Below are 27,758 nucleotides of genomic sequence, written 5' to 3' on the forward strand. Positions count from 1 at the left end.
GAAAAGTAGCATTTGTTCCTAGAAGTAATATGCGTGTATTGCACCAATTTGCCTTGGGGATATGATGATGCTAAAAAAAAAATTAATGCTTTCTGCTAACTCTTGAGATAATTTTTCGCCAAAATAAGTTTTTAATCCCAGCCTATAATAAAAATTTTCATGTGTTACAAAGCAGAACAGCATTGTAATTAGTAAGCTAGTTTAATTCTCCGTCTTCCCTCCAGTTGCTTAAGTCTCCATTGTCAAGCCTAGTGGGGAATCTCTCTTCTATTGAACTAAATACCAGTGTCTGGTTTAGCTTGAATTCCAGTTGGTGCCTGTTGTAAATCTTTTATCACTTACATCACTTTGGGGATAGTTACCAGCATTCAGCACATTTTCTCATAAAGAACAATTGGAAATAAGTACTTTATTCTCTTAGTCTCTTTATTCCTAGTGAAAACATTCAGATACTAGGTTTTTACTTTCTTTGTATATCCTGAGAATATATTAATATGTAAACAAAGTACTGTGATACAGAATTTTCTAATTTAACCCCCAAAAAAGTAAATGTTAAGAGAAGCTCTCTGGTGCCATATAATGCCCCTTTCTTTTTTGCCTAATGAAATAAGCGTTTTATAAGAAATCAAATGAAATAGAATTAGCATTAAGTCTGATACAGCAAATATAGAAATATTTTCTATGAACTGAAAAATTGGCCAGGGCTCAGTAAATATCTTTGTAATTTACTCATTCAAAATAAAAATACTTAGTCGACACATAAATACCAAACTGTTGACTAAGGTGACTTCTTTTGTATTCAAATATGGTTATATATTTGGTTGAAATCATTGAAGGGACATCAAAACTCTAAAAAGTTAAAACTTTTTTCATATACGCCATTTAGTAGGCTTTATAGTTTATTTCTATTTTTAAAAATCTGTAAGGATATTTCTCTTTAACTTTATAGAAAATGTTTCTCATTTGAAGAAACGTATGTGAATGTCCCTGAGTCTCAGAATACAGTAACGTGAATAAACCATTGAATAAATAGTTGACAAGTAGTGCAAAGTAGAGTATTCATGGTATTTATCACTAGACATTTTTATATGGCATAAGCTTAAGTATTTATTAATCATATGCATGGATTTTATTTTCTTACTAAGGTTCTCCATACAGAATTTGTTCCTCATTGACTCTAATTGGAGAATTTCATTGAGTGTTTTTTGTAGAGACAGGGTCTTGCTGTGTTGCCCAGGCTGGTCTTGAACTCGTGGCCTCAAGTGATCCTCCCATCTCCCAAAGTGTTGGAATTACAGGCATGAGCCACCACACCCAGCCCATTGTTGAGATTTCAATAGACAGAGGATAACATTGAAAAATATACCTGATTGTTGAGGAACCAGGGTGTTAATAGATAAAAGTCATGCATCCCCTCTTTTACTTTTCCTCATATAAGGTAGGCTCACTATAAATATTTATGGAATGAGATGAGTACATATGAGCATTTATTCTTCGTGGGCAGGGAAGAGGCAGAGGAGAAGTCTTTGCATTGTGTAAATTGTATAAGGTGGGATCAAATCGAATTGAAATTTTGTTTGCCACAACTGGTAACATTCACTGAATCTAACTGGACTAGTGCTAGGAATAGTATTAGAAACAGTCTTTATAATTCTTATACGCTAATGTGCTAGGTACTCAGATACAAAGATAAAGAGTTACCATCCCTGTCTGTGTGGAACTTAGACTGTTTAACCATTATCCTTGACCATTGTGATGGTATTGATGTAATACTATATTTGGATTACCACAATGGAACATATCAGATGGAGAGAACCCTGTCTCAACAGACATCATCTGTCACTCGTACTAAACTCTCCCACCATTGGCTTCTAATTCATTATGGAGTAGAGTTTAATATTTGACCCAATGTTAAGTTGGGTCAAATGTTAAGTCTACTAGAGTTAGCATAGTCACACCAACAGTTCCGCCTGGGCAAGAGTAGGGAGCCTCAGGATTTATATTAGGTTTTCTGAGAGTGATAGCCTAGTAGAGAAGTTTTTGGCTGGGCACGGTGGCTCATGCCTGTAATCCCAGCACTTTGGGAGGCCGAGGCAGGTGGATCACGAGGTGAGTTCAAGACCAGCCTGGCCAAGATGGTGAAATCCCGTCTCTACTAAAAATAAAAAAAAATTAGCCAGGTGCGGTGGCAGGCGCCTGTAATCCCAGCTACTCAGGAGGCTGAGGCAGGAGAATCTCTTGAACCTGGGCAGCAGAGGTTGCAGTGAGCTGAGATCGCAGCACTGCACTCTAGCCTGAGCGACAGAGTGAGACTCCATCTCAAAAAGAAAAAAAGTTTTTGCAAAAACTTGATTTACACCACTGAAAATTTAAGTGTTAAACATTGATCACATTACCAGTGTTTAAGTGGCTAGGCTGGGTGCTTTTTATTGTATAGTGAGATACTTTTTAAATGAAAACATACTACTGGTATAAGGAGTTGCTTTGGTAAATATTAAGTGAAAAGTCTCAAAGGTACATAACCATTTTTGCATTCAGCTTGTGAATGTCTTTACATAAATTATCTCTTCTGGATAAATAAATTCAGACCATCTTCTCTCCTCAGCTGTGAATACTTTTTGGCACAGTTTTCAGCATTGTTAAGATCCTATGTGCTTTTTACTAGAATGGGAACTTGAGGTTATCAGAAGATCTTGAATTCTCCTTTCCCCCAAAATCTGTTCTTCCCCAGACAGATATGTTTGAAAAGTTTGAAAACTGTGTAGCACTGCATAAATAGAACTGGTTGTTTAATGAAGTGAAACAAAGCTTTCAGTACCAGAGAGATTTTGAATATGGTTGGCCTTAGAGGACCAGAGTTCTGTGTGCTATTCATTGTCTGTGATCTTGGCAAGTCATTAACTTATAAGCCTTAATTTCCTTATCTGTTAATATCTCATGGATGCCATGGGGCGCTTAGTAAAAGGTTTAAGGTAGATGTGGATTCAAAATAGCCTTGTTTTTCCTCCCTTGTCACTTTGTTTCAGAGAAGCCACGTAGACATAGAGGTATGGTAGCAATGAGAGCAGGTAAGCTCTAAAGAAATTAATGTTACCCACATTAGACTCAACTCTAAATTGCTAGATAAGAATGGATTATCTATTTACTAAGAGGCTTCTTAGAGTAAGCAATTCCAAGTGTACTTAAATTGATTTCTTTTCCACAGTGAACGAATACCATTAGAATTCTTGCATATGAATCTGCACTTCTCTGGACAGCATATAGTTGGTTCTTGTTTTTTAATCCGTTCTGATCTTCTGTCTTTTAATTGGTGTCAACTTTTTATTGTTAACCAATTTGTTTTGATTTGACATTATTAGCAGAGGATAGAGTGTCCTGAGTCACAAACCTCTTGCTAATAGATCTACAAAAGACGATAAAGCCTCCTGGCCAAATGTATCCTGACCACATTCATTTATCTATGTAGTAAGGTTTTAGTATGATCCTTGCTTGGAAGAAAATGTAGCATAAAGGATTTGAATACTTTGCTTCTCTGACTTACTTCCAGGTGTGTGTCTGGTGGTTCTAAGCAGTGGTAATTTGAACCAGTTGTACATCATCCAGTCTAAAAATGTTAACAAAACAATTTCTCATGATGTAAGATGATTTTAAGTGAGCACTAAAGTTTGCAGCACAATGGCTTAAGTCACATTTGGCAATTTTTTGGCCCTCTTAGGCCTTGAGTTTTGTTAACCAGGGAGCATAAGTTGGGAAAACATGCACACACATTAGAAACATTTGTTTAAGAGATGTATGTAGAAAGGAACTTGATAAGTAACTCTTTGGACATCTCTTCCCTAACGTATCTGAAGTATATTTCATGTCACAGAAGGTGTTAACACCAGACCTAGATTAAATAATTTCTCATGCATCCTTCCACCTCTTTATTTCATTCACTGGTTTACTGATGAAGTTTTCTAACATTCTTTCCTAACCATTTTTTTTTTCCATGCAGGAAACCTATGAGAATATCCCAGGCCAATCAAAGATCACATTCCTCTTACAAGCTATCAGAAATACGACAGCTGCTGAAGAGGTACAACCTTAATATTTGTGACTATTACATTCTTAGAAAATAAGTTATTAGATGATGATCATAGCAGAAATGAGAATTGTGATTAACCACATAGACTTTACTAGAACTTGGTACTTATTTGCTAAAAGCTACTTAGGAGTTATGATGTAATTTTTTGAAGTACTTTGTATTAAGAATGAGAATTGTGTTTTTTCCGCATAAGATAATGTGTCCAGGGTAGATGAAGGTTAATGGTTTTATAAGTAATTGCATAAGAATTATTAAATTAAAGTGATTTGATTTGATTGATTGATTTTGAGATGGAGTTTCACTCTGTTGCCCAGGCTTGAGTGCACTGGCACCATCTCGGCTCACTGCAGCCTCTGCCTCCTGAGTTCAAGCAATTCTCCTGCCTCAGCCTCCCGAGTAACTGGGATTACAGGCGTGCACCACCACACCTGGCTAATTTTTGTATTTTTAGTAGAGACGGGGTTTTGCCATGTTGGCCAGGCTGGTCTCGAACTGCTGACCTCAAGTGATCCACCCCCTTCAGCCTCCGAAAGTGCTGGGATTATAGGCATGAGCCACCACGCCCAGGCTAATTTAAGTGCTTTTTGCAGCTAAAAGTTTTCTTTCCTTGAAACAATTTATTCTAAAGAAGTAAATTAGTTAAGTGTTTTGATGTGTTATCAATGTTTTGAAAAAATATTTTTTTCCAATCTTTAAAAATTTATGCTTATAACCATCTCTAGATGAAAGTGTATGTGCTAAAGATATACTTAGGAACAGAGACATTTTCTAGAATATTTTATTAGAATCATGGTTTTTGGCTAATTACCTAGTTCCTATACCAAATTCAAATTTGTTTTAATTTTAAGAATTACTTTTCCCTATGGTAAAACAAGGCTATTTCCTAGGATTTTATAGTTTCCTACTATTGATTGAGGCATTTTGTAGCTAATTCCTGCCCCCCTGTCCCCCGTCCCCCCCGCTTATAAGTTAATATCCTCATAAATATTGAATGCCATTGAATATCTGTTTACTTTGGAAAAGGTATAAAAATACCCAAGTCTAGAAAACTATTCTCCCTACAAAACATTACATTTAGAGTTTGTAGTGTAAGACTTTTTTGCTAGCAAACTGTATATAAAATGCTTATCCTTGATGGAAATAAGTCACACTAAACTTTTACATTATGTTTCACCTGACTTCTTCCAGTCAGTTTTCTCTAAGGAGATGAAGTCAGTTTAGACTAGCAACTTTATGTTCTCTCAACCACTTTAAAAGCCATATAAAAGTATCCCAATTTTTTTTTTTTTTCCTAGATGACAAGGGATACTTCTTTGCTTTTGTAACATGTTCTTTTCTGTAACTCAAAATGGATGTCAAATGTGAAGAACCCTATATAGGGTAACTTCTATCACTAAAAACAGATGACTGTTTTAATTCTTGAAGATTAGTGCAAGTTAGCTAGTAAACAAATTTTAAAGCCAAGAATACTGAATTTTTTTAGTAACTTGTATTAAGCCTTATTTAAATCTTAACTTGATTTAAGAATTAGATGATTGTTGTGAATTAGTGACAGCATCTTGATTGCGGCTTTATAGTTTTTGGTATATGTGTGAGAAGAATTGCACATGAGTTTTAACCACTTTTATAAGAATTGTAACCACTTTGAATTCTTTCTAGAACATGTTAAATATTTGTAAAGGTTTCTACCTACCACAAATGTTTCAATAAAAAGATTTCTCGGTGAAAAGTAATGGAGGAAAAAAAATAGCCAATTTTATTTGTATAGCTTAACATTTTTTGTTGGTCAAATTCCCAAAGTAATTATAGTGATAATGAGTAACATCAGCTTGGAGAAATCGAGAGCAGGAAAGATTAGGTTCAATATTCCCAATAGTTTATTGGCTTGATTTGATAAAATTTTAGAATGGCATTTGTCTTAGCTTTTCTTCTGATAATCTCAAGAAATGTTATACAGAAAATGCCAAACTTAATTACACAGATTTGAAAATGAAAATCCAAGAATACACATGTTGAGATGGATAAGCACTTTTTAGGTATTGGGAACTTGTAATGTTTGTTTGCATGAAAGAAGCATTTTATGTAAGATGCTAATGAAAGGGCGGTTATGTAACAAGTTAGGTCAGGCTAGGAGCCTAAGGTTGGGTGGGAAAGGCGCTTGATATTCTAAAATGAGACCAGACAGAGAGGTAGGAAAAGAGCATTCATTATAGGGTTTACAATTTAAGATTTGTTTTTCTCCCAAATAATGTGTTAAAAACAGGGATTAAAGACAGGTTTATCATTGCTAAAATACGTGTTCCTAATTGAATTGTAATGTGATTAGGAGTTCTCCTCACCTTAAGTACAAATGGCTTATTTTGTGGCACTAACAAAATAAGTCTGTAAAGACTAATGTAATTAGAAAGAGTTATATATTTACTTCTTTAGAAAATTAACAAGGCACTTTTGAAATATAAAAATACAACAGTGAAATACATCAATGGCAGAGTGAATCTAGTTATTAACAATGTTATCTGTTTATAGGCTAGACAAATGGCCGCCGTTCTCCTAAGACGTCTCTTGTCCTCTGCATTTGATGAAGTCTATCCAGCACTTCCCTCTGATGTTCAGACTGCCATCAAGAGTGAGCTACTCATGATTATTCAGATGGAAACACAATCTAGCATGAGGAAAAAAGTTTGTGATATTGCCGCAGAACTGGCCAGGAATTTAATAGGTGTGTATGCAGGTGCACTCATATTACCCAAAACATGGGTATATCCTTCCTTTTTTTTTTTTTTTAATGGAATCTTTTAGAGTAAGATTCATAAGTACGTGAGTACAATTTATTCTGTTTAAAATGAGTGTGCTTATGGATTTTGCATTTAGAGCCAGAAATTACAGATAGATGTTTGTGAAATCCAGTCATAGGACTCACCTATTGGTATTCAAAATACCCATGTGAGGCTAGGCACAGTGGCTCACACCTGTAATCTCAGCACTTTAGGAGGCTGAGGTGGGCACATCGCTTGAGTCTAGCAGTTCAAGATGAACCTGGGCAACATGGCAAAACCCCGTTTCTACAAAAAATTAGTGGGCGTGATGGTGTGCACCTGTAGTCCCAGTTACTTGGGAGGCTGAAATGGGAGAATCACCTGAGCCCCGGAAGCTGGAGACTGCAGTAAGCCGTGATCATGCCACTGCACTCCAGCCTGGGCAACAAAGCAAGACTCTCTCAAAAAAAAGAAAAAAAAATCCATGTGGAAAAGTAATTTTGTAATTTGCTTGAAAATTGGCAGTTACATTTCCTCCTAAATCTATAATGTTTTAGAAGCACAGGCTAATTAATGGCATAACCTACTTTGTACATTAAACTTGCCAGTTGAACTAAAAATCAGTGACTCCAGCACTTTTGCTGTTGTATATGTATGGTGACAAATATATACATATACTGTTATGCAGCTATACTATGTACTTTTTTTTTTTTTTTGAGACGGAGTTTCGCTCTTATTGCCTAGGCTGGAGTGCAGTGGTGTGATCTTGGCTCACCGCAACCTCCACCTCCCAGGTTCAAGTGATTTTCCTGCCTCAGCCTCCCGAGTAGCTGGAATTACAGGCATGCACCACCACACCCGGCTAATTTTTTTTGTATTTTTAGGGTTTCTCCGTGTTGGTCAGGCTGGTCTGGAACTCCTGGCCTCAGGTGATCTGCCCATCTCGGTCTCCCAAAGTGATGGGATTACAGGCGTGAGCCACCGCACCTGGCCTACAATGTACATTTTTAATGCCCAAAAAATATTTTTTTAAGTGAGGTAAAAGGCAAACATCATAAAAAAATGCATTTTACTAAAGGTAAAAATCCTTTTTGGTCAACTAAAAATAATAATAATGTAATTGAACATGCTACTTTTTTATCTTGCTGCAAAAAGCTTTATTTCCATTTGATCTAGGGCTTGGGAGAGGGCTCCAGCTTGGTTAAAAAGCTACCTAATGGCTAGAGGGAGAGGCTCAGGCAGAAGCCCTGATACATTGAGGGGGACCCTCAGAGGTCACTGGGCTTTTAGTGTTGTTTGATGATGAGCCTTTTGAAGAGACACTTGCCAAGCTCAACATAGGAGCCAACTAGCCGGTGGAGGTTGGTCACATGGTCACCCATCTTAATGAGTTTCACTTCCTCATCTAGGAAGTGGCTCTCCAAGAGGTCACAGAGATGGAGATCTGTGCAGGCAGAACCCAGGGCATGAAGATCCAAAAGGGCCTGGTTCCTGGTTCAAGTTCTTCTCCAGGGCCATGACAGCTTCCATGGTGTCTCGGGTTTTGTCCCACTCATCTTCATACTTCCTGCTCGTAGAAGAGAGTGTGGCCACCACTTTTTATTTTTTTATTTTTTATTTTTGGACAGGGATTGATAAGTGTGGTTGTAAGCGCAGCTTGTTTAGATGGCATTTGTAATAGTTGAAATGAAGATCGAGGTTAAATGGGAGATTACTATTGATTGAGCTTAGTACATTATGACACTAATTTTAAAATCTCATCAACCAGTAATACAGTAAGTTCTTGTTCAATTCAGCTAGCAGATTGTATCCTTTCTTATGTCAACCATTTCTTAGAAACTAATGGGGAATGTGTCAATTCTTTATATTTTAGATGAGTTCAAGTTAATTTTTTTATACAGTTTTGCTCTGTTGCCCAGGCTTGAGTACAGTGGTGTGATCATGGCTTACTGCAGCCTCCACCTCCCAAGTTCAAGTGATTCTCTTGCCTCAGCTTCCCACACACCCAGCTAATTTTTGTATTTTTTTAGTATAGATGGAGCCAACTGGGTTTCACCCTGTTTGCCAGCCTGGTCTCAAACACCTGACCTCAAATGGTCTGCCCACCTTGGCCTCCCAAAGTGCTGAGATTAGAGGCGTGAGCCACAGCACCCAGCCCTAATTTTGAATATTTTTAAATTGTTTAGAAAATTCTACTTTCCAGTTTTAAGTATGCAGATATGAATTTTTATAGGTGACATCATTTCTCATTCAGAAACACTTAACAATGCAAACCTTTCCAAAGTATTCAAAGTGCTCTCATAGATTTTTTTTTTAAGCTGCTATTTTATTTCCCCTCAAAGCATCATCTTTAGGTTGAAGAAACATTTAATGTCAGCTTAGCAGCACAATTGTCATTTCACAAAAGTTCAAATATGGGGGGACATTTAAAAAGAAAACATCTGTAATTCATCTGTAAGTTGTATAACTCTTAAGGTCTTTGTGGCAATATAACCAGGGTCTTACAAGGGGCACAGTAGATTTTTGTGGTCACTCATTTTTATTATAAAGTATTATTTAAAATCTCTTAATCTTGTTAAATAGTAAACATATTAATAACATCCTCTGGCACTGTTTGAACCAAACTGCAAAGTGTGAGCACCCTGTATGGGTCCTGAGATTCTAACCCTGATGTCTTCTCAAGTTCCAAAGTAATTGTTACTTTGGTTTCAAGACCTTGCCACCGAATACTAGCTTTGCCTACTTTTTCAACTCTTTAATAGCAATGGTATATATAAAGGAGTCAATCAATCAGATATCTGTACGGTTAAAAGTGCTGCCTTCTCTTCAAATGCCACTCCTTAGAAATAACCTCTTCCAGCCAGGTGCGGTGGCTCACACCTGTAATCCTAGTACTTTGGGAGGCCAAGGCAAGTGGATCACGCAAGGTCAGGAGTTTGAGACCAGCCTGGCCATCATGGCAAAACCTCGTCTCTACTAAAAATACAAAAATTAGTCAGGCATGGTGGCGGGCATCTGTAATCCCAGCTACTCAGGAGGCTGAGGCAGGAGAATTGCTTGAACCCTGGAGGCAGAGGTTGCAGTCAGCCAAGATCATGCCATTGCACTCCAGCCTGGGTAAAAGAGTGAAACTCCATCTAAAAAAAAAAAAAAAAACCTCTGCTAATATCTGATTATCTAACCCAAATACAGAGTTGTTTGGTTTGTTGGTTTGTTTGTCTTTTTTTTTTTTTTTTTTAACATGGTTATGATGCCATTTTTATGGCTAAAGGACAGAATTTTACGGAGTTTTTAAAAATAGCAAAAGTGACATTTTTCACTACTCCATGTTTTGAATGAGGCTTATGAAATGAAAGGATTTACTCCTAGTATATTGAAGTTCTGACTTACACACTTTATGTCTGGATTTCTTTACTTTTAGATGAGGATGGCAATAACCAGTGGCCCGAAGGTTTGAAGTTCCTTTTTGATTCAGTCAGCTCTCAAAATGTGGGACTGCGGGAAGCTGCCCTTCACATTTTCTGGTATATACATTAGTCTCGTTTTTTGAGACATTTGATTTAATGAATGCCCTAAACACCTTTTAATTGATTATTTTAGCCTAATTTAACTTTATACTTAAAATGAAAATAATGCCTTTACATAAGTTTTGTTTGTATTTGTATTGGAAACAATTTTTTTTAAAAGGGCCTTTTATTTCACATTATGATCTTTTTTGTACACAAAGGTTCTCTACAGCTTGCTTGCTTTCTCTTTGTCTTTTATGATTCTGAAAGTTTTATTGAACAGTTTCCTCTCCTTTATTTGGAGATTAACACAATACTGGATGTAGCTTTTCGAAAGCCACATTAATAATGGCGTCTTGAAGAGGAGAAGGAGAATTCAGGTGAATCCCCGTTATGTTTTCTGGGTCTTCTGTGACCAAATTTTATAATAATGTTAAGAAACCTGTATATTTATAAGCAAATAGTCTAAGTTTAGAATTAAGTGATTATTCTTTGCCCCACTGTGCTATATTTTTCTACTACACCTAAAATGTGATCAAGATCATACACATTTTAGGCTTTATATCATTTTCTACTTTAGTTGTCATATATATCTTTGTTTATATCAGTAATTCAGATTAGAGAATGCAGATGGCCGGAGAGCATAGTTCTTGTAGTTTTCATCTGAAAACCTGTGGTTGCTCTTGTCCCATCCTGCACTCCAGGTCAGCTTTCGACTGAGACAGAGTAATAAGGATAAAAGCATGTAGCTGGGAATGGGCTTCTGAGTAGCCTCTACTCCCAGCCCAGACTTCTCCAGTATGTTTTCATTCACTTAACCCAAAAACAGGATTGCTTAGAGAATGGGTAGATGATGTTCAACCTATGGATTAATGCGTACTGAGTCAGGTAAACAAACAGTTCATTAGAGATTCTAGCTCATACTTTACCAAGATATTAATATAATGTAGCTTTTAAAGAATGTTTGGATTATCTTTTAGGAACTTTCCTGGAATTTTTGGGAACCAGCAACAGCACTATTTAGACGTCATCAAACGAATGTTAGTTCAGTGTATGCAAGATCAGGAACACCCGTCGGTAAATAATTTCAATCCTATTAATATAACCATCTATTTTAATCTAATTTGTGAAAGAAATTAGTATATTAGGAGGTTGTTTTTACTTTTATACTTTAAAATACAAACACCAGTTTTACTGATAAAGAATAATTTGATCTTGAGTAAGAAAACTTGAATTTGCGTTTATCAAAAATTTCTCATGTTTGACATTTTTTCTCTTGATTTTAGATCAGGACATTATCTGCTAGAGCTACAGCTGCATTTATACTTGCAAATGAGCATAATGTTGCTCTGTTCAAACATTTTGCAGACTTGCTACCGGGATTCCTACAGGTATGAAAACAATATAGAATAAATCATAATTATATCTTATTTGGTTCTTTAATGCATTCAATCATTTATGCAATAAATTCATATTGCCTATTATGTTCTGGCACTAGGCATACAGCAGTGAACAAAACATGCAAATCTCGGTCTCCATTAAGCTTATGTTTACTGCCTTTGAAAGACATTTTTAGTCTCTTACAATATTTATAGTTATAAAATTTTTCTGTAATGTAAATGTTGTAAGCAATTATATGCTTATTGTTGAATTTATGGTCATGTAGATTATTTCCGTTAAATCAACCAAATAACCTGTGAGATTTAATGCCCATTTTACATAAGGAGAAACTACTCTTAACTACAGGGTGTGTAGTAGTTTGTATTATAATGTAAGATTGTGGTTAATTCACATTATCGTTAAGGATGTTAATTTTTAAGAATACTTTCTGCTTTAATCAGAAAGCAAAATAAGATTAGACAAGATAGAGCATATATTCAGGGCAACTTGAATCTATGCTCCTTGGGAAAAAAAATTTATATTAATTAAAATTTAAAAGATTGGACAAGTTAGTGGTTCCCAACCTTGTCAGACTCCAAACTCTTTTTTTATGACAGTCTTTTAGTAATTTTTCATACACTCTTCTAAAAATGAAATGCATAAGTAGTGTAATATATATGCACAATTTTTTAGAATATTAATATATGGCCTTAACTAAATACAAAAAAGAAATGCAAAGAAACATATAATAAAATGGCTTGCTTTTCCTTATGTAAATGGTCAGACAAGACTACACTGGAAGACATAATAGACTAGGTGGTTTCCAAGTGATCTGTACAAATACAATAGCTAAAACTGGACTAATAGCAAAGATATTGGCAAGTCAAACACCACAGTTCCCATTAAAATTGGTGATAAGATTTCCTAAAATAGTAAGGTTCTGAACAAAGCAAAGTAGAGGTTGAGTGTCTCTTATTCAGAATGCTTGGGAGTAGAAGTGTTTCGGATCTCAAAATTTTTTCAAATTTTGAAACACTGTATTTGTGTTATACTTACCAGTTGAGCATCTCAAGTCAGAAATCCGAAATACTCAAATGCGCATTTCCTTTGAGTGACGTGTCTGTGTTCAAAAAGTTGAGGATTTCAGAGCATTTTGGATTTGGGATGTTCCACCTGTATGTATCCATTCTTAATTGATACAGTAGTTACATTGCGGGGGGAATAACAGTTGTTAAAACCAGGCAAAAAATAATTTGTGAGTTAGTTTCTAGGTTCAGATCATATAAAGAGTTTTTTCCTTTTTATAAATGTCTGGGATTTGTAATAATGTGAAATGCATAATGAGAAGATCATGTAAGTCCCTTGTGCTTGTGTCACAGGTGCAGGACATTTAGTATCCATGGCCTTTGCCCATCCTCAACCGTGTGACCATCAAGAAATATCTCCTGGGTGAAAAACCATTCCTCTTGAGAACCACTGAGTTAGAGAGGATTTAGAGGAGCTAAAATTGAAGGTTTCCACATGATAAAAAGTTATTTAAAGGATTTAGTGAAACTTCTCTCCCCATGCTATCACAATGAAAAGATAGTTTCGTGACAGAACATAAACTATGACATACTATTACTTTAGTAGTTTATTATCTGAAATCTCTACTGTTGAAATCTAATCCCAGTTTTCTTCCTCTGGATTTAGAGTAGGTTAAAATGTTTACCACAACTTTTAAGAGTTGTTATTCTGAAACAGATAATGATAAACACAAAATGCATACTTTAATACCACAGTGACCAGACTTAACATCCAAGATAAATAAAATGGGTAATATTGGACACTTTAAACGTATTACAGGTTCTAGTACTTACTATGCGTATGAAAAAAACCTGGGCATGGATATCAGAAAGGATAGAAGAGCCAGGTGTGGTGGCCACACATGTTGTCCTGGCTACTCAGGAGTCTGAGGCACAAGAGTTGGAGGGTACTCTGAGCTATGGTTGTGCCACCACACTCCAGCCTGGGCGGCAGAGCGAGACCTTATCACTGAAAAAATAAAAGGACAAAGGAAAGGGACTCCTGGTTATAAAAAAAAGTAATTCCTTGGCTGCCTTAAGTATTGTAATGGTTGTTATAGTTTCACTGATTTTCATTTTGACTTAGATGTACATCTGTTTTATATGTTTCTAGTTAACATCCATCAGAAGGAAGGTATACATGTGCCTGCAGGTAGAACATTTGCATAATATAGATTGCTAAATTATTTAGTGAAAAATAGTTTAGTAATATTTCTCTATTGTCAGCATCTTAGGAATCTTTTGGCTAATGAGGCATCATAAAGTGAATCTTCAACACCGACTTTCTATTTCATCTTTTCTAGGCTGTAAATGACTCGTGCTACCAGAATGATGATTCTGTCCTAAAATCCCTCGTTGAGATTGCAGATACTGTTCCAAAGTATTTGCGTCCTCACTTGGAAGCAACTCTACAGCTAAGTCTAAAGGTAAATTAAGTACGTTAGTAAACGTTCTGTTTGTTATTTTCAGGGACTAATCTAAATTATTAAATGTATACAAATATGTCTTCTTTGTAGTTGTGTGGAGACACTAGCCTCAACAATATGCAACGCCAGCTTGCCCTTGAAGTGATCGTCACCCTCTCTGAGACTGCAGCTGCCATGTTAAGAAAACATACCAATATTGTTGCACAGACTAGTAAGTCAATGGTCTTCAGATAGTTTATGTGTATTGTGGCCAAATTTTTGGATAAATTTGCTGAGGGTTGTGTAATTTCTCAGATTGTTGAGAATATAATGAATTATCCTTTTAGAATCAGATGAATTTGGGAAAATGCATCTCAATACATGAAAGCACGGACCCCCACATTGTGGTTATGCCTTTAAGGCTTTGCAGAAGCCCTGAAATCTGGTGTTAAAAATGACATTTCTAGAGTGGAGTGTGACAGACTCTGTCATTTATATGTTAATATTGGGCACAGTTAATAGAGTCAAAAACAATTCAGCGGGGATATATAGATGCACAGTAGTCAACTGCAAACCAAGATAGCATGTGTTGCTTACCAGTGAAGACAGGATAAGAAGAACAAGGTCCAACACTAGTCATGGCTCTGTTCACTATACTACATTGCTTTTGTTTTATAGACCCTCGTTGCAGCAGAAACTTAAATGGCTATTGTGCTATGGAAATACTAAAGTTTCATTGTGCTGGGATAAGGGCTTGAGAACTAACCTGATCATTTTCTGGCCTAGCCATTTCTTAATGAGCTAATGAGTACTTGAACACTTAATCTAGAGGGTAAATACATCACCAGATTTATTTTGTAGTAGTACCTACCTTTTGTCTTACACTGAGGTAGTGGTTGAAATTTTAGAAACATTCCCATTAAAGTCAGGAACAAGAAAAATATCTCGTTTATCACTGTTCATGTTGTACTGACTGCCCCAGCTGATGCATTAAGAGATAAAAATATAAGCATTAGAAAGTTATAAATATAACTTTAAAAAAATATAAGCATTAGAAAAATATAAGCATTAGAAAGTTATAAGCATTAGGAACAATGGCCGGGTGCGGTGGCTCATGCCTATAATCCCAACACTTTGGGAAGCCGAGGCGGGCAGATCACCTGAGGTCAGGAGTTCAAGACCAGCCTGGCTAACATGCTAAAACCCCGTTTCTACTAAAAATACAAAAAATTAGCCAGGTGTGGTGGTGCACACCGGTAATCCCAGCTACTCAGGAGGCTGAGGCAGGAGAATTGCTTGAACCCAGGAGGTGGAGGTTGCAGTGAGCCCAGACCATGCCATTGCACTCCAGCCTGGGCACCAAGAGCAAAACTGGTCTCAAAAAAAAGAATTAGAAACAAAAATATTGCTTATTTGTAGGCTATGTGGTTATTGTCTACAAAAAGTTTTAAAGACTCAACAGATAAACTGCTAATCAAAGGGGTTAAGCAAGATCCTTAGGTATGAGAACATTTTATTGTAAGTGTTCCATTATTCATAGTAATCATTTAGAAAATTTTATAGACATGAGTTGTAGTAACTGGGAATAAATCAAAAGATGTATAAGACTTATGTGGAGAAAGTTGAATAACATATTGAAAGACTAATAGAAGAACGAATTATCAGTTCTCAAGTTAATCTAGGGTTATGATAGAACAATCCTGAAATTCTTCTGAAAGAACATAGGGCCTGGAGTAGCCAAGACAACTTTGACGAATAAAGTGGAGATCTTGTTTCATCAACTCTGTGAATCTAGAATGCATTGATGCAGGTGTTGACAATGGATCGGATGCAACAAAGGGTAGAGTGTAGGAGAGGATCCACTCACATGGGAACAAAGCCGTTTTTAAAAAGATAATTGATCAAAAGTTCTTGGGGCCAGGCATACTGGCTCAGGCCTGTAATTCCAGCACTTTTGGAAAGCCAAGGTGGGCAAATTACGTGAGCTGCTGAGTTTGAGACCAGCCTGGGCGACATGACAAAACCCTGTCTCTGCCTAAAATACAAAAATTAGTCGGGCATGGTGGCACACACCTGTGGTTCTGGCTGCTCAGGAGGCTGAGATGGAGGATTGCTTGAACCCAAGAGGTCAAGGCTGCAGTGAGCCAAGATCACACCATTGCACTCCCGCCTGGGTGACGGAGTGAGACCTTGTCTCAAAAAAAAAAAGTTTCTGGGATAACTGGTTCATTCTTTCTTTCATTCTTTTTTTTTTTTTTTTTTTTTAATAGGTTTATGGGGAACAGGTGGTGTTTGGTTTAGTGGTGATTTCTGTGATTTTGGTGCACCCATTACGGGAGCAGTGTACACTATACCCAATGTGTAGTCTTTTATCCCTCACTCCCCTCCCACCCTTTCCCCTGAGTCCCCAAAGTCCGTTGTATCATTCTTACACCTCTGCATCCTCATAGCTCAGCTCCCACTTATGAGTTGAGAATATAACTGGTTATTTCTATGGGGAAAAAAATTCCAACTCTAGACAGCTTATTAAAAAAATAGGCCGGGCGCGGTGGCTCACGCCTGCAATCCCAGCACTTTGGGAGGCCGAGGCGGGCAGATCACGAGGTCAGGAGATCGAGACCATCCTGGCTAACACGGTGAAACCCCGTCCCTACTAAAAAATGCAAAAAATTAGCCGGGCATGGTGGTGGGCGCCTGTAGTCCCAGCTTCTCGGGAGGCCGAGGCAGGAGAATGGCGTGACCCTGGAGGCGGAGCTTGCAGTGAGCCGAGATGGCGCCACTGCACTGCAGCCTGGGCGACAGAGCAAGACTGTCTCAAAAATAATAATAATAATAATAATAATAATAATTTGGGGTTTACTCAAGACCTGAATATTACCTTGCACGCTGGAACTAGTTTAAAAAGTTAAGGGCTAAGTATTACAGATATATTTTACAAGTAATGCTTAATAGTAGATAATTTTTTAAGACTGAATCACAAACCATTGATGTAAACATTGCCAAATTTGCAAATGCTAAAACAATTTTTTGACCAATCAGATACACCATAAATGAACTGAAAAAATAAGCCACAAACTGGAAGAAAATAATTACAGTGCACACAATCAACAGTTTTGTTATCTAGAGACTACACAAAGGCTGAGAAGAGGAAATTCATTGCTTTTTTCTTCTTTAAGATGGGGTCTTGCTCTGTCATCCAGGCTACAGTGCAGTGACATGATCTCAGCTCACTGCAGCCTCCCAAGTAGCTGGGACTACAGGCACGCACTACCACACCTGGCTAATTTTTGTGTTTTTTGGTAGAGATAGGGTTTTACCATGTTGCCCAGGCTGGTCTTGAACTCCTGGGCTCAAGGGATCCTCCCACCTAAGCCTCCCAAAGTGCTGGGATAACAGGTGTGCACCAGCAGGCCCAGTCAGGAAATTCGTAAAAGAGGGATCTGAAATAGCTAATGAACCCTGCTAAGTCTCAATAAAAACAAGTGTAATTGTGGAATACAAGTTGTCCAAAAGTTTGACAATATCAATTGTTAATAAAAGATGTGGAACTGAGAGGACACTTATTCCAGCCCCAGGGCACTTCACACATTTTTGTGAAATAACAGAGACCTCCACTTAAACTTCACATAGTTTATGCAACAGCTGTGCAGAGCACAGCTTGTTTGATTATTTTTTTTTTTTTTTTTTTTTGAGACAGAGTCTCACTCTGTCGTCCAGGCTGGAGTGCAGTGGTGCAATCTTGGCTCACAGCAAGCTCCACCTCCCAGCTTCATGCCGTTCTCCCGCCTCAGCCTCCCGAGTAGCTAGGACGACAGGCGCTCGCCACCACACCCGGCTAATTTTTTTGTATTTGGGGTTTCACCGTGTTAGCCAGGATGGTCTCAAATCTCCTGAACTCGTGATCCGCCTGCCTCAGCCTCCCAAAGTGCTGGGATTACAGGCATAAGCCACCGCGCCTGGCCTTGTTTGGTAATTTTTTAGTACTATTTGAAGATAGTAATAACAATTTCATGCCTAGACTCATGCTTGTCAAAGAGAAGATGTAATAATCTCATCAAAGCAAATTTTATAGGAGGAAAAAACTGGAAACAACCAAAATGTTTATCAGCTAGACAGTGGGTAGTATGTTTATATAATGGAATGCTATTAAATAAATTGAAATCCTTATGTATTGAGAAAAAAGCAAATTGCCGAGGTACATATATTATGAAACCATTTATTATATAAAAAATCAAATCTTGAAATAGTACTATAATTTTGTATAGAGATATGGAAATCTGTAGTTCAAGTGTGAAAAAACAATTGGGGAATGAGAAACATTTGTGATGTTGCTTCTTACCTCTGGTGACGGGGGGAGAATGTAATGGGATTTGGGAATTTCATAGGAGGGTTTGACTTATGAATGTTACTTTTTAAAGAAACAAAGCAAATATGACAAAAGGTTAAAATTTAACAAACCAGGTTTTGAGGGCACAGACAAATAATTGTTTTGTCTTGTTCTCTTACAGACAAAGTAAAATCTTAAAATTCTTGTTTATAAATAGTGATCTGGATAAGATAAAGTCACAGTCTTCAGGTATGAAATAATTGTTTACTTTAGTTCCTCAGATGTTAGCAATGATGGTTGATTTGGAAGAAGATGAGGACTGGGCGAATGCAGATGAACTAGAAGATGATGATTTTGACAGGTAATCAAACATAGTGTCCAGGGTGGCAGTGAGAGCCCTAGGGCTCCAAGGTCCATCTCTTCACTATTGCAGCCTGTAACCTGAAGGTAAACTTTTAAGCCTGGAATATGGGGCAGTTTGCCTTGCTGTTGTATGTATTGCTGTGTCACATTTTATAAGTAGTATTTTCTTTAGTTTTCATGTATAATTTATATTAATAAAATTTATGTTTCTTGGAAGTTCATAAAAATAATAGTTAATACATAAAGTTGTGTTTTATAATCAGGAACTGAAAGATACCTACAACAACAAACAAGGAAGATTTTCTTTTTTAAAAAAAAGTATGACATGAAAACAGCAAATAAAGTAGCTATGTTTTTTGTTTGGTTTTGAGACGGAGTCTCGCTCTGTCGCCCAGACTGGAGTGCAGTGGCGCGATCTTGGCTCACTGCAAGCTCCGCCTCCCGGGTTCACGCCATTCTCCTGCCTCAGCCTCCCGAGTAGCTGGGACTACAGGCACCTGCCACCGCGCTCAGCTAGTTTTTTGTATTTTTAGTAGAGACAGGGTTTCACCGTGTTAGCCAGGATGGTCTCGATCTCCTGACTTCATGATCTGCCCACCTTGGCCTCCCAAAGTGCTGGGATTACAGGCGTGAGCCACCGCACCCAGCCAAGTAGCTATGTTTTTAACTGTCTTACTCTAAATTATTTCCAAGCTTTTTGTTTGTTTGTTTGTTTGTTTTTTTTTTTTAGTTTGAGTATCTTTTAAAACATGTATAAAGCAGCTTTCTTGTGATAAATGCTTTTACAGGCAGAGACTTCCCTTAGAATAATTGTTTCAACAAAATTCCCTGCAATGTACATCATATTTTCCTAGTAAAAAGCAGTTTAACTTTAGGATAGACAGCATCCAGTAGTGAAAAGATGAGAGTCAACTGGGTACAGTAACACTGGAATTACTATTGTACTTATTTATTTCAGCTTAGGAAGTCCCATGAATACAGGAAAAGTCAACCAAAATCTATATTCACTGTGCAGTAGTAATGATGGCCCCTTACATGTATATGAAACATAGCACCTCTGAGCTCTGTTACTTTAATCAACTTTATTAGTAGTCCCAGAGGTATATCATACTACAGATGCAGAAAGGGAGATTGAAGATTGAGTGATTTGTCTGAGGTTATGTAGCCAGTTAATGGACTGGGGTTAATTACCATTTTTTTCATTCTTCCCAGTGCATTATACTACCACCTTTTCTTTAAAAAAGCTGAAATTGGCTGGGTGCAGTGACTCACACCTGTAATCCCAGCAGTTTGGTAGGCAGAAGTGGGCAGATCACCTGAGGTCAGGAGTTCAAGACCAGCCTGACCAACGTGTTGAAACCCCGTCTCTACTAAAAATACAAAAATTAGCTGGGCCTGGTGGCAGACACGTATAATCCCAGCTACTCGGGAAGCTGGGCGAGAATCTTTTGAACCTGAGAGGTGGAGGTTGCAGTGAGCTGCCTGGGCAACAGAGCGAGACTCCATCTCAAAAAAAAAAAAAAAAGCTGAAATTATTCCCCTGAAAGACTTGGAGTCAGTATAAACTACTAGGTTAATAAAAGTAAAAATTAAAGACATTTGGCTTTAGAATATATGGTGCATTTTTGAGACTTAATCCCATTGTTAAAAATGACTGATTTTCTGGCTTTAATACTATTTTGAAGTATATGAAAGTAATCTTTCACTGGAAATCACCTGATAACGGCTGAAGAGAAGACCAGGGCTAGGTCGAATTTCCTTTCTGGTTCAGTTACTGTAATGTGCTGCTGCTACCTGTCCTTTAATTTGCCCTGCAAATGGCACTTAAATTTATACAGTTAAAGAAACTTTGTTTTCTAGACTAGATGAATAAGATTTTCTTATTTGTGAAACAGGGAATAAATATATTTTCAAGGTGAGATTTTTTTAAGTCTAAAAGCCTGTTCTGAAGATAATTTATAGTTTCATTTTTATAGTATTGTCTTTACACAGTAAAGATAATGCACATGAAATACACTACTGATCTTCCAGTTCTAAGCCAGGATAAGTCCAAATGCTTTTATGCCCACATCCTTTTGGCTTTCAGAGAAGACAATAGAATTGAGTTTCACATAGCTATGCATAGTTTTTGGCAGTGCAGTTTGCACCCCTTTAAAGGTGAATAAACTCACAGTGGGGAAAATTATACATTCTCTGCACCCTTTTCAGTTTTCTATGTTCTGTTCATTGATAAGTTTGAAGACTGTATTTCTAGGAAATGAAATACATGAGGCTCTTTCAACACTGCTTTTACTGGAGTGTTGAAAGTGTCAGAAGCTGTTTCTGAGAACAGTTTTTAGCCAGTAGCGGGTGGGGGTGGTCTTGAAAAAGAAGATTCAGGCTGGGCACAGTGGCTCACGCCTGTAATCTTAGCATTTTGGGAGGCCCAGGCGGGCGCATCATGAGGTCAGGAGATCGAGACCATCCTGGCTAACACGGTGAAACCCCATCTCTACTAAAACTACAAAAAAATTAGCCGGGCGTGGTGGCGGGCACCTGTAGTCCCAGCTACTCGGGAGGCTGAGGTAGGAGAATGGCATGAACCTGGGAGGCGGAGCTTGCAGTGAGCCGAGATCGTGCCACTGCACTCCAGCCTGGGTGACAGAGCGAGACTCTGTCTCAAAAAAAAAAAAAAGAAAGAAAGAAAAATAAGATTCAGGCATGACTTTCTAAACTATGGTGGATCATGATAAAAACATTTACTCTTTTTTCTTTTCTAAGCTGTAGAGTTTTTAACCCCTAATTTCAATTCCACATTTAAAGACAGCTTGAATTCTTTCTCAGTCTTAGTTCAATAATAATATGGTTAGAAGTATGTCTGTAGAGTATACTATTTCTTTTGTGTTTCAGATATATTGGGTACATAATTCTGTTTATGTGTTTAGCAATGCAGTTGCAGGCGAGAGTGCTCTAGACCGAATGGCTTGTGGACTTGGTGGAAAGCTCGTTCTGCCGATGATCAAGGAACACATTATGCAAATGCTTCAAAATCGTAAGCTGTGTCCTTCAAATGCTGGAATAGTGAAGTTGTGCCCTTTCTAAAGCTTAAATTCTAAGATATGTTTAGACTGTTAAAAATTAATCTTTGTCTTTTTACCATCCATATTTAACCCAATTCATTTATTTTACCCATAAAATTGTCAATCCCAAAGAAAATGTACAGATTTACTTCGTAGCCAAAAATATTTAGATTTGAATTTGAAAATGACGTTATTATTTGAATTTTTATGGAATACTAGAATGTTTGAATCATATACTCTTCTTTCACCCAATGTCTTTTATTTTTAAAAGAAGAAATTCTATCTAATGTTATCAAAAGAGAAACCACTTCTTTCTTTCTGTTTTTGCCCCTGACCGAGGTGATGGTGGAAGCCCCCCTGCCCTGGAGGGCAGCTGTTGTTGTTGTTGTTGACACAGGATTTCACCATGTTGCCCAGGCTGGTCTCAAACTCCTGGCCTCAAGCAGTCCTGCTTCAGCCTCCCAGAGTGCTTGGATTATAGGCATGAGCTACCACACCTGGCCATCCTTCTTTTTTATTTCTATGAATATTTCCCTAATATTTGGTCAGTTACCTTTGTACCTGTAATATATATGTATCAATCCCAAAGTTTATTGTTGTGTTTTATTTTCATTTGTCTTTTTTAATTATAAAATTAATGTGTTCTTTTGTTAAATTAAAATGCAGAAGCATTAAGTTAGAAGTTTGTTTTTTGGTGGAATCTCACTCTGTTGCCCAGGGTAATGTGATCTCAGCTCACCGCAGCCTCCACCCACAGGATTCAAGCAATTCTCCTGCCCTAGCCTCCTGAGTAGCTGGGACTACAGGCACATGCCATCACGCCCAGCTATTTCGAGACAGAATCTCACTCTGTCAAACAGGCTGGAGTGCAGTAGTGCAATCTTTTCTCACTACAATGTTTGCCTCCCAGTTTCAAGCAATTCTCCTGTCTCTGCCTGCCAAGTAGCTGGGATTACAGGCATACACCACCACACCCAGCTAATTTTTGTACTTTTAGTGGAGATGGAGTTTCTCCATGTTGGCCAGGCTGGTCTCAAACTCCTAACCTCAAGTGATCCGCCCACCTCAGCCTCCCAAAATGCTGGGATTACAGGCATGAGCCACTGCACCCGGCCTAATTTTTGTATTTTTAGTAGAGACGGGGTTTCACCATGTTGGCCAGGCTGATCTTGAACTCCTGACTTTAAGTGATCCACCCGCCTCAGCCTCCCAAAGTGCTGGGATTACAGGTGTGAGCCACCGCGCCTGGCCTGATACATACTTTTAGAATCAAGTAGTCACGCACTTTTTCTGTTCATTTTTCTAAAAAGTAAATATACAAATGTTTTGGTTTTTTGTTTTGTTTTGTTTTGTTTTTTTGAGACAGAGTCTCGCTCTTTCGCCCAGACCAGACTGCAGTGGCGCAATCTCAGCTCACTGCAAGTGGCGCAATCTCAGCTCACTGCAAGCTCCGCCCCCCGGGCTCACACCATTCTCCCGCCTCAGCCTCCCGAGTAGCTGGGAATACAGGCCCCCGCCACCGCGCCCAGCTAATTTTTTGTATTTTTAGTGGAGACGGGGTTTCACCATGTTAACCAGGATGGTCTCGATCTCCTGACCTTGTGAGCCACCGCGCCCGGCCTATACAAATGTTTTTATATTATATATACATATACCCTTTCCAAAAAAGTTTTGTGACTCTTTTCCAAAGAAGAACCTGTATACATCTCCCTCTACCAGAATGACATGTTTATAGTGTCTGATTCTATTCCATCGGTAATTTTTCTGTAGCTGACTGGAAATACCGGCATGCGGGATTGATGGCCTTATCTGCCATTGGTGAAGGGTGCCACCAGCAAATGGAAGGAATTCTAAATGAGATCGTAAATTTTGTTTTACTTTTTCTCCAGGATCCTGTAAGTACCAGTAAATATTTGATTCAAAATGATTAGTGTAGCTTCATGTGGAAACCTTCTTGCTTTTACTAATGAAAGGGAACATTTTCCAGCATCCAAGAGTAAGGTATGCAGCCTGTAATGCTGTGGGACAGATGGCTACAGATTTTGCACCTGGTTTCCAAAAGAAATTTCATGAAAAGGTAAGTAACAAGTCCTCAAACACTCAAATCAGTCTTTAAGAAGAGGGGTGGACATTTCAACATGTATGCCCATTTGGTTTCATTTCACAGGTGATTGCAGCTCTGCTGCAGACCATGGAAGACCAAGGCAATCAACGTGTGCAGGCCCATGCAGCTGCTGCCCTCATTAACTTTACTGAAGACTGTCCCAAGTCACTACTTATTCCATACTTGGATAATTTGGTGAAACATCTGCATTCCATTATGGTACTGAAGCTTCAAGAGGTAAGTTTTAAGATCTGTAGGCTGCTTTCTGTTTGTAGATTAATTTGGGTTGATTTGATTGGTAAGAACTGGAGAAAGAGGGACTTGCAGCATGACCATAAAGAATATAAAGTAAAAAAACTGAGGAAGCTATTCGGAGTTGTGGAATGATGAGTAGAGAAATTCAGATTTGACCAGAATGTGGGCTGATAATTGGAATTGGGAAAGATACAGCTAAAGGTCAGGTAAAATCAGTGTATATGGATCACCCTGAAAATAAGGCAGAGAAGTTTTTGAACTCTGATTTATGTAAAGTGTGAAAAACCATTCTATGTTCTTAAATGCTGCAGGAAATGATCATATGGTAAGAAATTAGTGTAGTAGCATTGGGTGAGGCATACACAAAAAAGGGAGAAGATTTAAGGCAAGACCATCATACTGTCATCATCCAGGGAGCTTAGATAGTAATAGTGGAAGAGGTGATTCTAAAAGACATTTCATGGGAAGCATTAACAGTTTGTTTCTGGCAGTTTGAATTTTAAAAGATGAAAGGGCCCGGCACAGTGGCTCACCCCCGTAATCCTAGCACTTTGGGAGGCTGAGGCAGGTGGATCACCTGAGGTCAGGAGTTCGAGACCAGCCTGGCCAACATGGTGAAATCCCATCTCTCCTAAAAATACAAAATTAGCCGGGTGTGGTGGTGCACGCCTGTAATTCCAGCTACTCAAGAGGCTGAGAGAGGAGAATCACTTGAACCCGGGAGGCAGAGGTTTCAGTGAGCTGAGGTGGTGCCACTGCCCTCCAACCTGGGCAACAAGAGCAAAATTCTGTTTCAAAAAAAAAAGATGAAAGAGAAGAAATTAAAAAACGTTGACTATTCTCACCAGAGTGACAGAAATACAGAAGTTGTAGAAGCAACATCATTTTTGAGTATCGAAGTAAAAATGATTATAGTTACAGCTGAAGTAAGGGATGCAACCTGAAAACAATTGAATGGTGTTAGTCCAGCACAGTGCGTGGAGATGTAGATGCGAAAAGCAAGGATTTTAGCCCAGTTTATTGTCAAATGCAATGAAAATGGATTACTACTATAAAAATGAATTGAATAGAAGGCATAGAAAATAAAAGATAAACCTGCTCTCAAATTGCTATAGAAGTTTCTAATGCCCTCAATTCCTATACTTAATATGAACTGGTAGCAAATAGTTAACAAACCACAGTTTGCGTAGCACTGGTGATTGATCAGGGAGCAAGACAAACAAGAAATGCAATGTCTCAGAAGCCAAAGACAGAGGACTTATAAACAAAGGCCCAAGTGCTCAGTATCAGATGACAGCAGACTAAGAATATGATAAAGGAAACATTCGTGTGCCCGAAGGCAGACCGAGGTGGACCCAAGTTGAAGGCAGATTGGTTGGTTGGTTGGTTAAATCAGTAATGGATGGATCCAACATAACTTTACAGGTTTGGGTGGATGGCTGTGGTTTGATAGTCCCTGTGTACCCCTGCCCTTCCTTCCTGCAGTGAGGCACTATATGGGTTTTTAAAGATAAGTGGAAGGAGTTGTTGGGATGGGATGGTAGGAGGACAGTGTTCACAAGGCAGAGTTGTACAAAGAGAAGGTAGCCTAGCAGAGAAGGAAAGACATTTCCTCTTGGGCCAGCAGCACAGTCCACACTAAACATGGAACAGAGGTTGAGGTGCAGAAGCAGGAAGTAAGATGACTTCCTCAAGACATAGTTGAATGCGTAACACAAGGTAAAGAACTCTGCTGAGAGTGTGGGTGTAGTTGACATAGAGAATTATGAAAATCTGGAGTAGTAACTGGGTCAGGTTCATATGAGTCAATAAATATTTTATTTTATTTTATTTATTTTTATTTTGAGATGGAGTCTCACCCAGGCTGGAGTGCGATAACGCACTCTCTGCTCAGCACAACCTCCGTCTCCCGGGTTCAAGCCATTTTCCTGCCTCAGCCTCCCAAGTAGCTGGGATTACAGACGTACACCACCACACCCAGCTAATTTTTGTATTTTGAGTGGAGACAGGGTTTCACCATGTTGGCCAGGCTGGTTTTGAACTCCTGACTCAGGTGATCCGCCCGCCTCAGCCTCCCAGAGTGCTGGGATTACAGAAGAATTATTTTAAAATATTGCTGGTGACAGGACGGGCCCAGCAGCAAATACTTAGTAAGCATTTGTTACTAGCTGGGTCAGAGAACACCAGATCTTTGGTGCAGAGAAAAAGGTCATCTCATCTGTTTCAGCAGGACAGATGCAAGAGAAGGCAGCAAGGTTCTTTGGTGGGATCTTCTGGGGAGTTGGGGTTAGAAGATAAAGGAAGCGGCCAAAGAGGGAATTTTCTTTATGACATAGTAAGACATCACAAAATATAATCATAAGTAGAGGAAATCAGTGAAGAAGAAAATGAGTATGAAGTGTAGGCATTAAAGTTGATGAACACAAAAATTTTGATTCCGTATCTGTACTCAAGAATTAGCTGTGCTTTGAGATGAGACAAAAATGAGTAAGGGGTGTTGTGTTAATAGAAGAGAGAAAAAAAATCTCACGTAAATAGTTCAACATAGATTCTTTTTATAGAAATTTCCTCCAAAACCTGCAGTCTCTGCTTCTGGAGAGGTGGTCTCATTCTGCTGTTTCAGAAAAGCATTCAAGAACTTGAAGGGAGTAGTAATTGTAAATTTAAATACTTCTTCCAGTTTTCCTTTGAAGTAATAATTTGTGTCTTCCTTCTAGCTGATTCAGAAAGGCACCAAGTTAGTTTTGGAACAAGTTGTGACATCCATTGCATCAGTTGCTGATACTGCAGAAGAAAAATTTGTCCCCTACTATGATTTATTTATGCCATCACTGAAGCACATCGTTGAGAATGCGGTTCAAAAAGAACTGAGACTTCTGAGAGGAAAAACTATTGAATGCATTAGCCTCATTGGTCTGGCTGTTGGGAAGGAAAAAGTAAGTAATTTCTTTTTCGTTTTTTTTTTTTTTCAGACAGAGTCTCGCTCTGTCGCCCAGGCTGGAGTGCAGTGGCACGATTTCGGCTCACTGCAAACTCTGCCTCCTGGGTTCACGCCATTCTCCTGCCTCAGCCTCCCGAGTAGCTGGGACTACAGGTGCCCGCCACCACGCCCGGCTAATTTTTTGTATTTTTAGTAGAGACGGGGTTTCACCGTGTTAGCGAGGATGGTCTCAATCTCCTGACCTCGTGATCCGCCCGCCTTGGCCTCCCAAAGTGCTGGGATTACAGACGTGAGCCACTGCGCCCGGCCAGTAATTTCTGTTATGTTAAATTTATTGTACGTAACTTGGCTGTGGAGGCATTGAGAGTACTAGGGGGATTTTTTCCTCCTGATAAATGGTTTTCTGGATGCTTGTTTTTTTCCTTACTCCTTTCACATTGCTCCTGTTTTATATACAAATTCCTGCCTTCATCTTTTCATTGTTTGTTTGTTTGGTTTGGTTGGTTTTTTTTG

General features: G+C 38.4%; 1 protein-coding gene across 4 annotated transcripts in view; it reads left to right on the forward strand.

Moving 5' to 3' along the window:
• IPO5 (importin 5) overlaps window positions 1–27,758 on the forward strand; it is a 68,356-nt gene that overhangs the window by 24,824 nt on the left and 15,774 nt on the right. For all 4 annotated transcript variants that reach the window (XM_054529165.2, XM_054529166.2, XM_054529167.2 and 1 more), the window contains 13 exons: window positions 3,995–4,075; window positions 6,611–6,803; window positions 10,262–10,364; window positions 11,327–11,423; window positions 11,633–11,737; window positions 14,095–14,217; window positions 14,308–14,428; window positions 18,797–18,884; window positions 21,811–21,917; window positions 23,716–23,840; window positions 23,933–24,022; window positions 24,113–24,286; window positions 27,022–27,240. In XM_054529165.2, the coding sequence (XP_054385140.1) occupies window positions 3,995–4,075; window positions 6,611–6,803; window positions 10,262–10,364; window positions 11,327–11,423; window positions 11,633–11,737; window positions 14,095–14,217; window positions 14,308–14,428; window positions 18,797–18,884; window positions 21,811–21,917; window positions 23,716–23,840; window positions 23,933–24,022; window positions 24,113–24,286; window positions 27,022–27,240 (1,626 nt within the window). The remainder of the gene's footprint in view (window positions 1–3,994; window positions 4,076–6,610; window positions 6,804–10,261; window positions 10,365–11,326; window positions 11,424–11,632; window positions 11,738–14,094; window positions 14,218–14,307; window positions 14,429–18,796; window positions 18,885–21,810; window positions 21,918–23,715; window positions 23,841–23,932; window positions 24,023–24,112; window positions 24,287–27,021; window positions 27,241–27,758) is intronic.

Source organism: Pongo abelii, chromosome 14, assembly GCF_028885655.2.
Source record: "Pongo abelii isolate AG06213 chromosome 14, NHGRI_mPonAbe1-v2.0_pri, whole genome shotgun sequence".
Lineage (NCBI taxonomy): Eukaryota > Metazoa > Chordata > Mammalia > Primates > Hominidae > Pongo > Pongo abelii.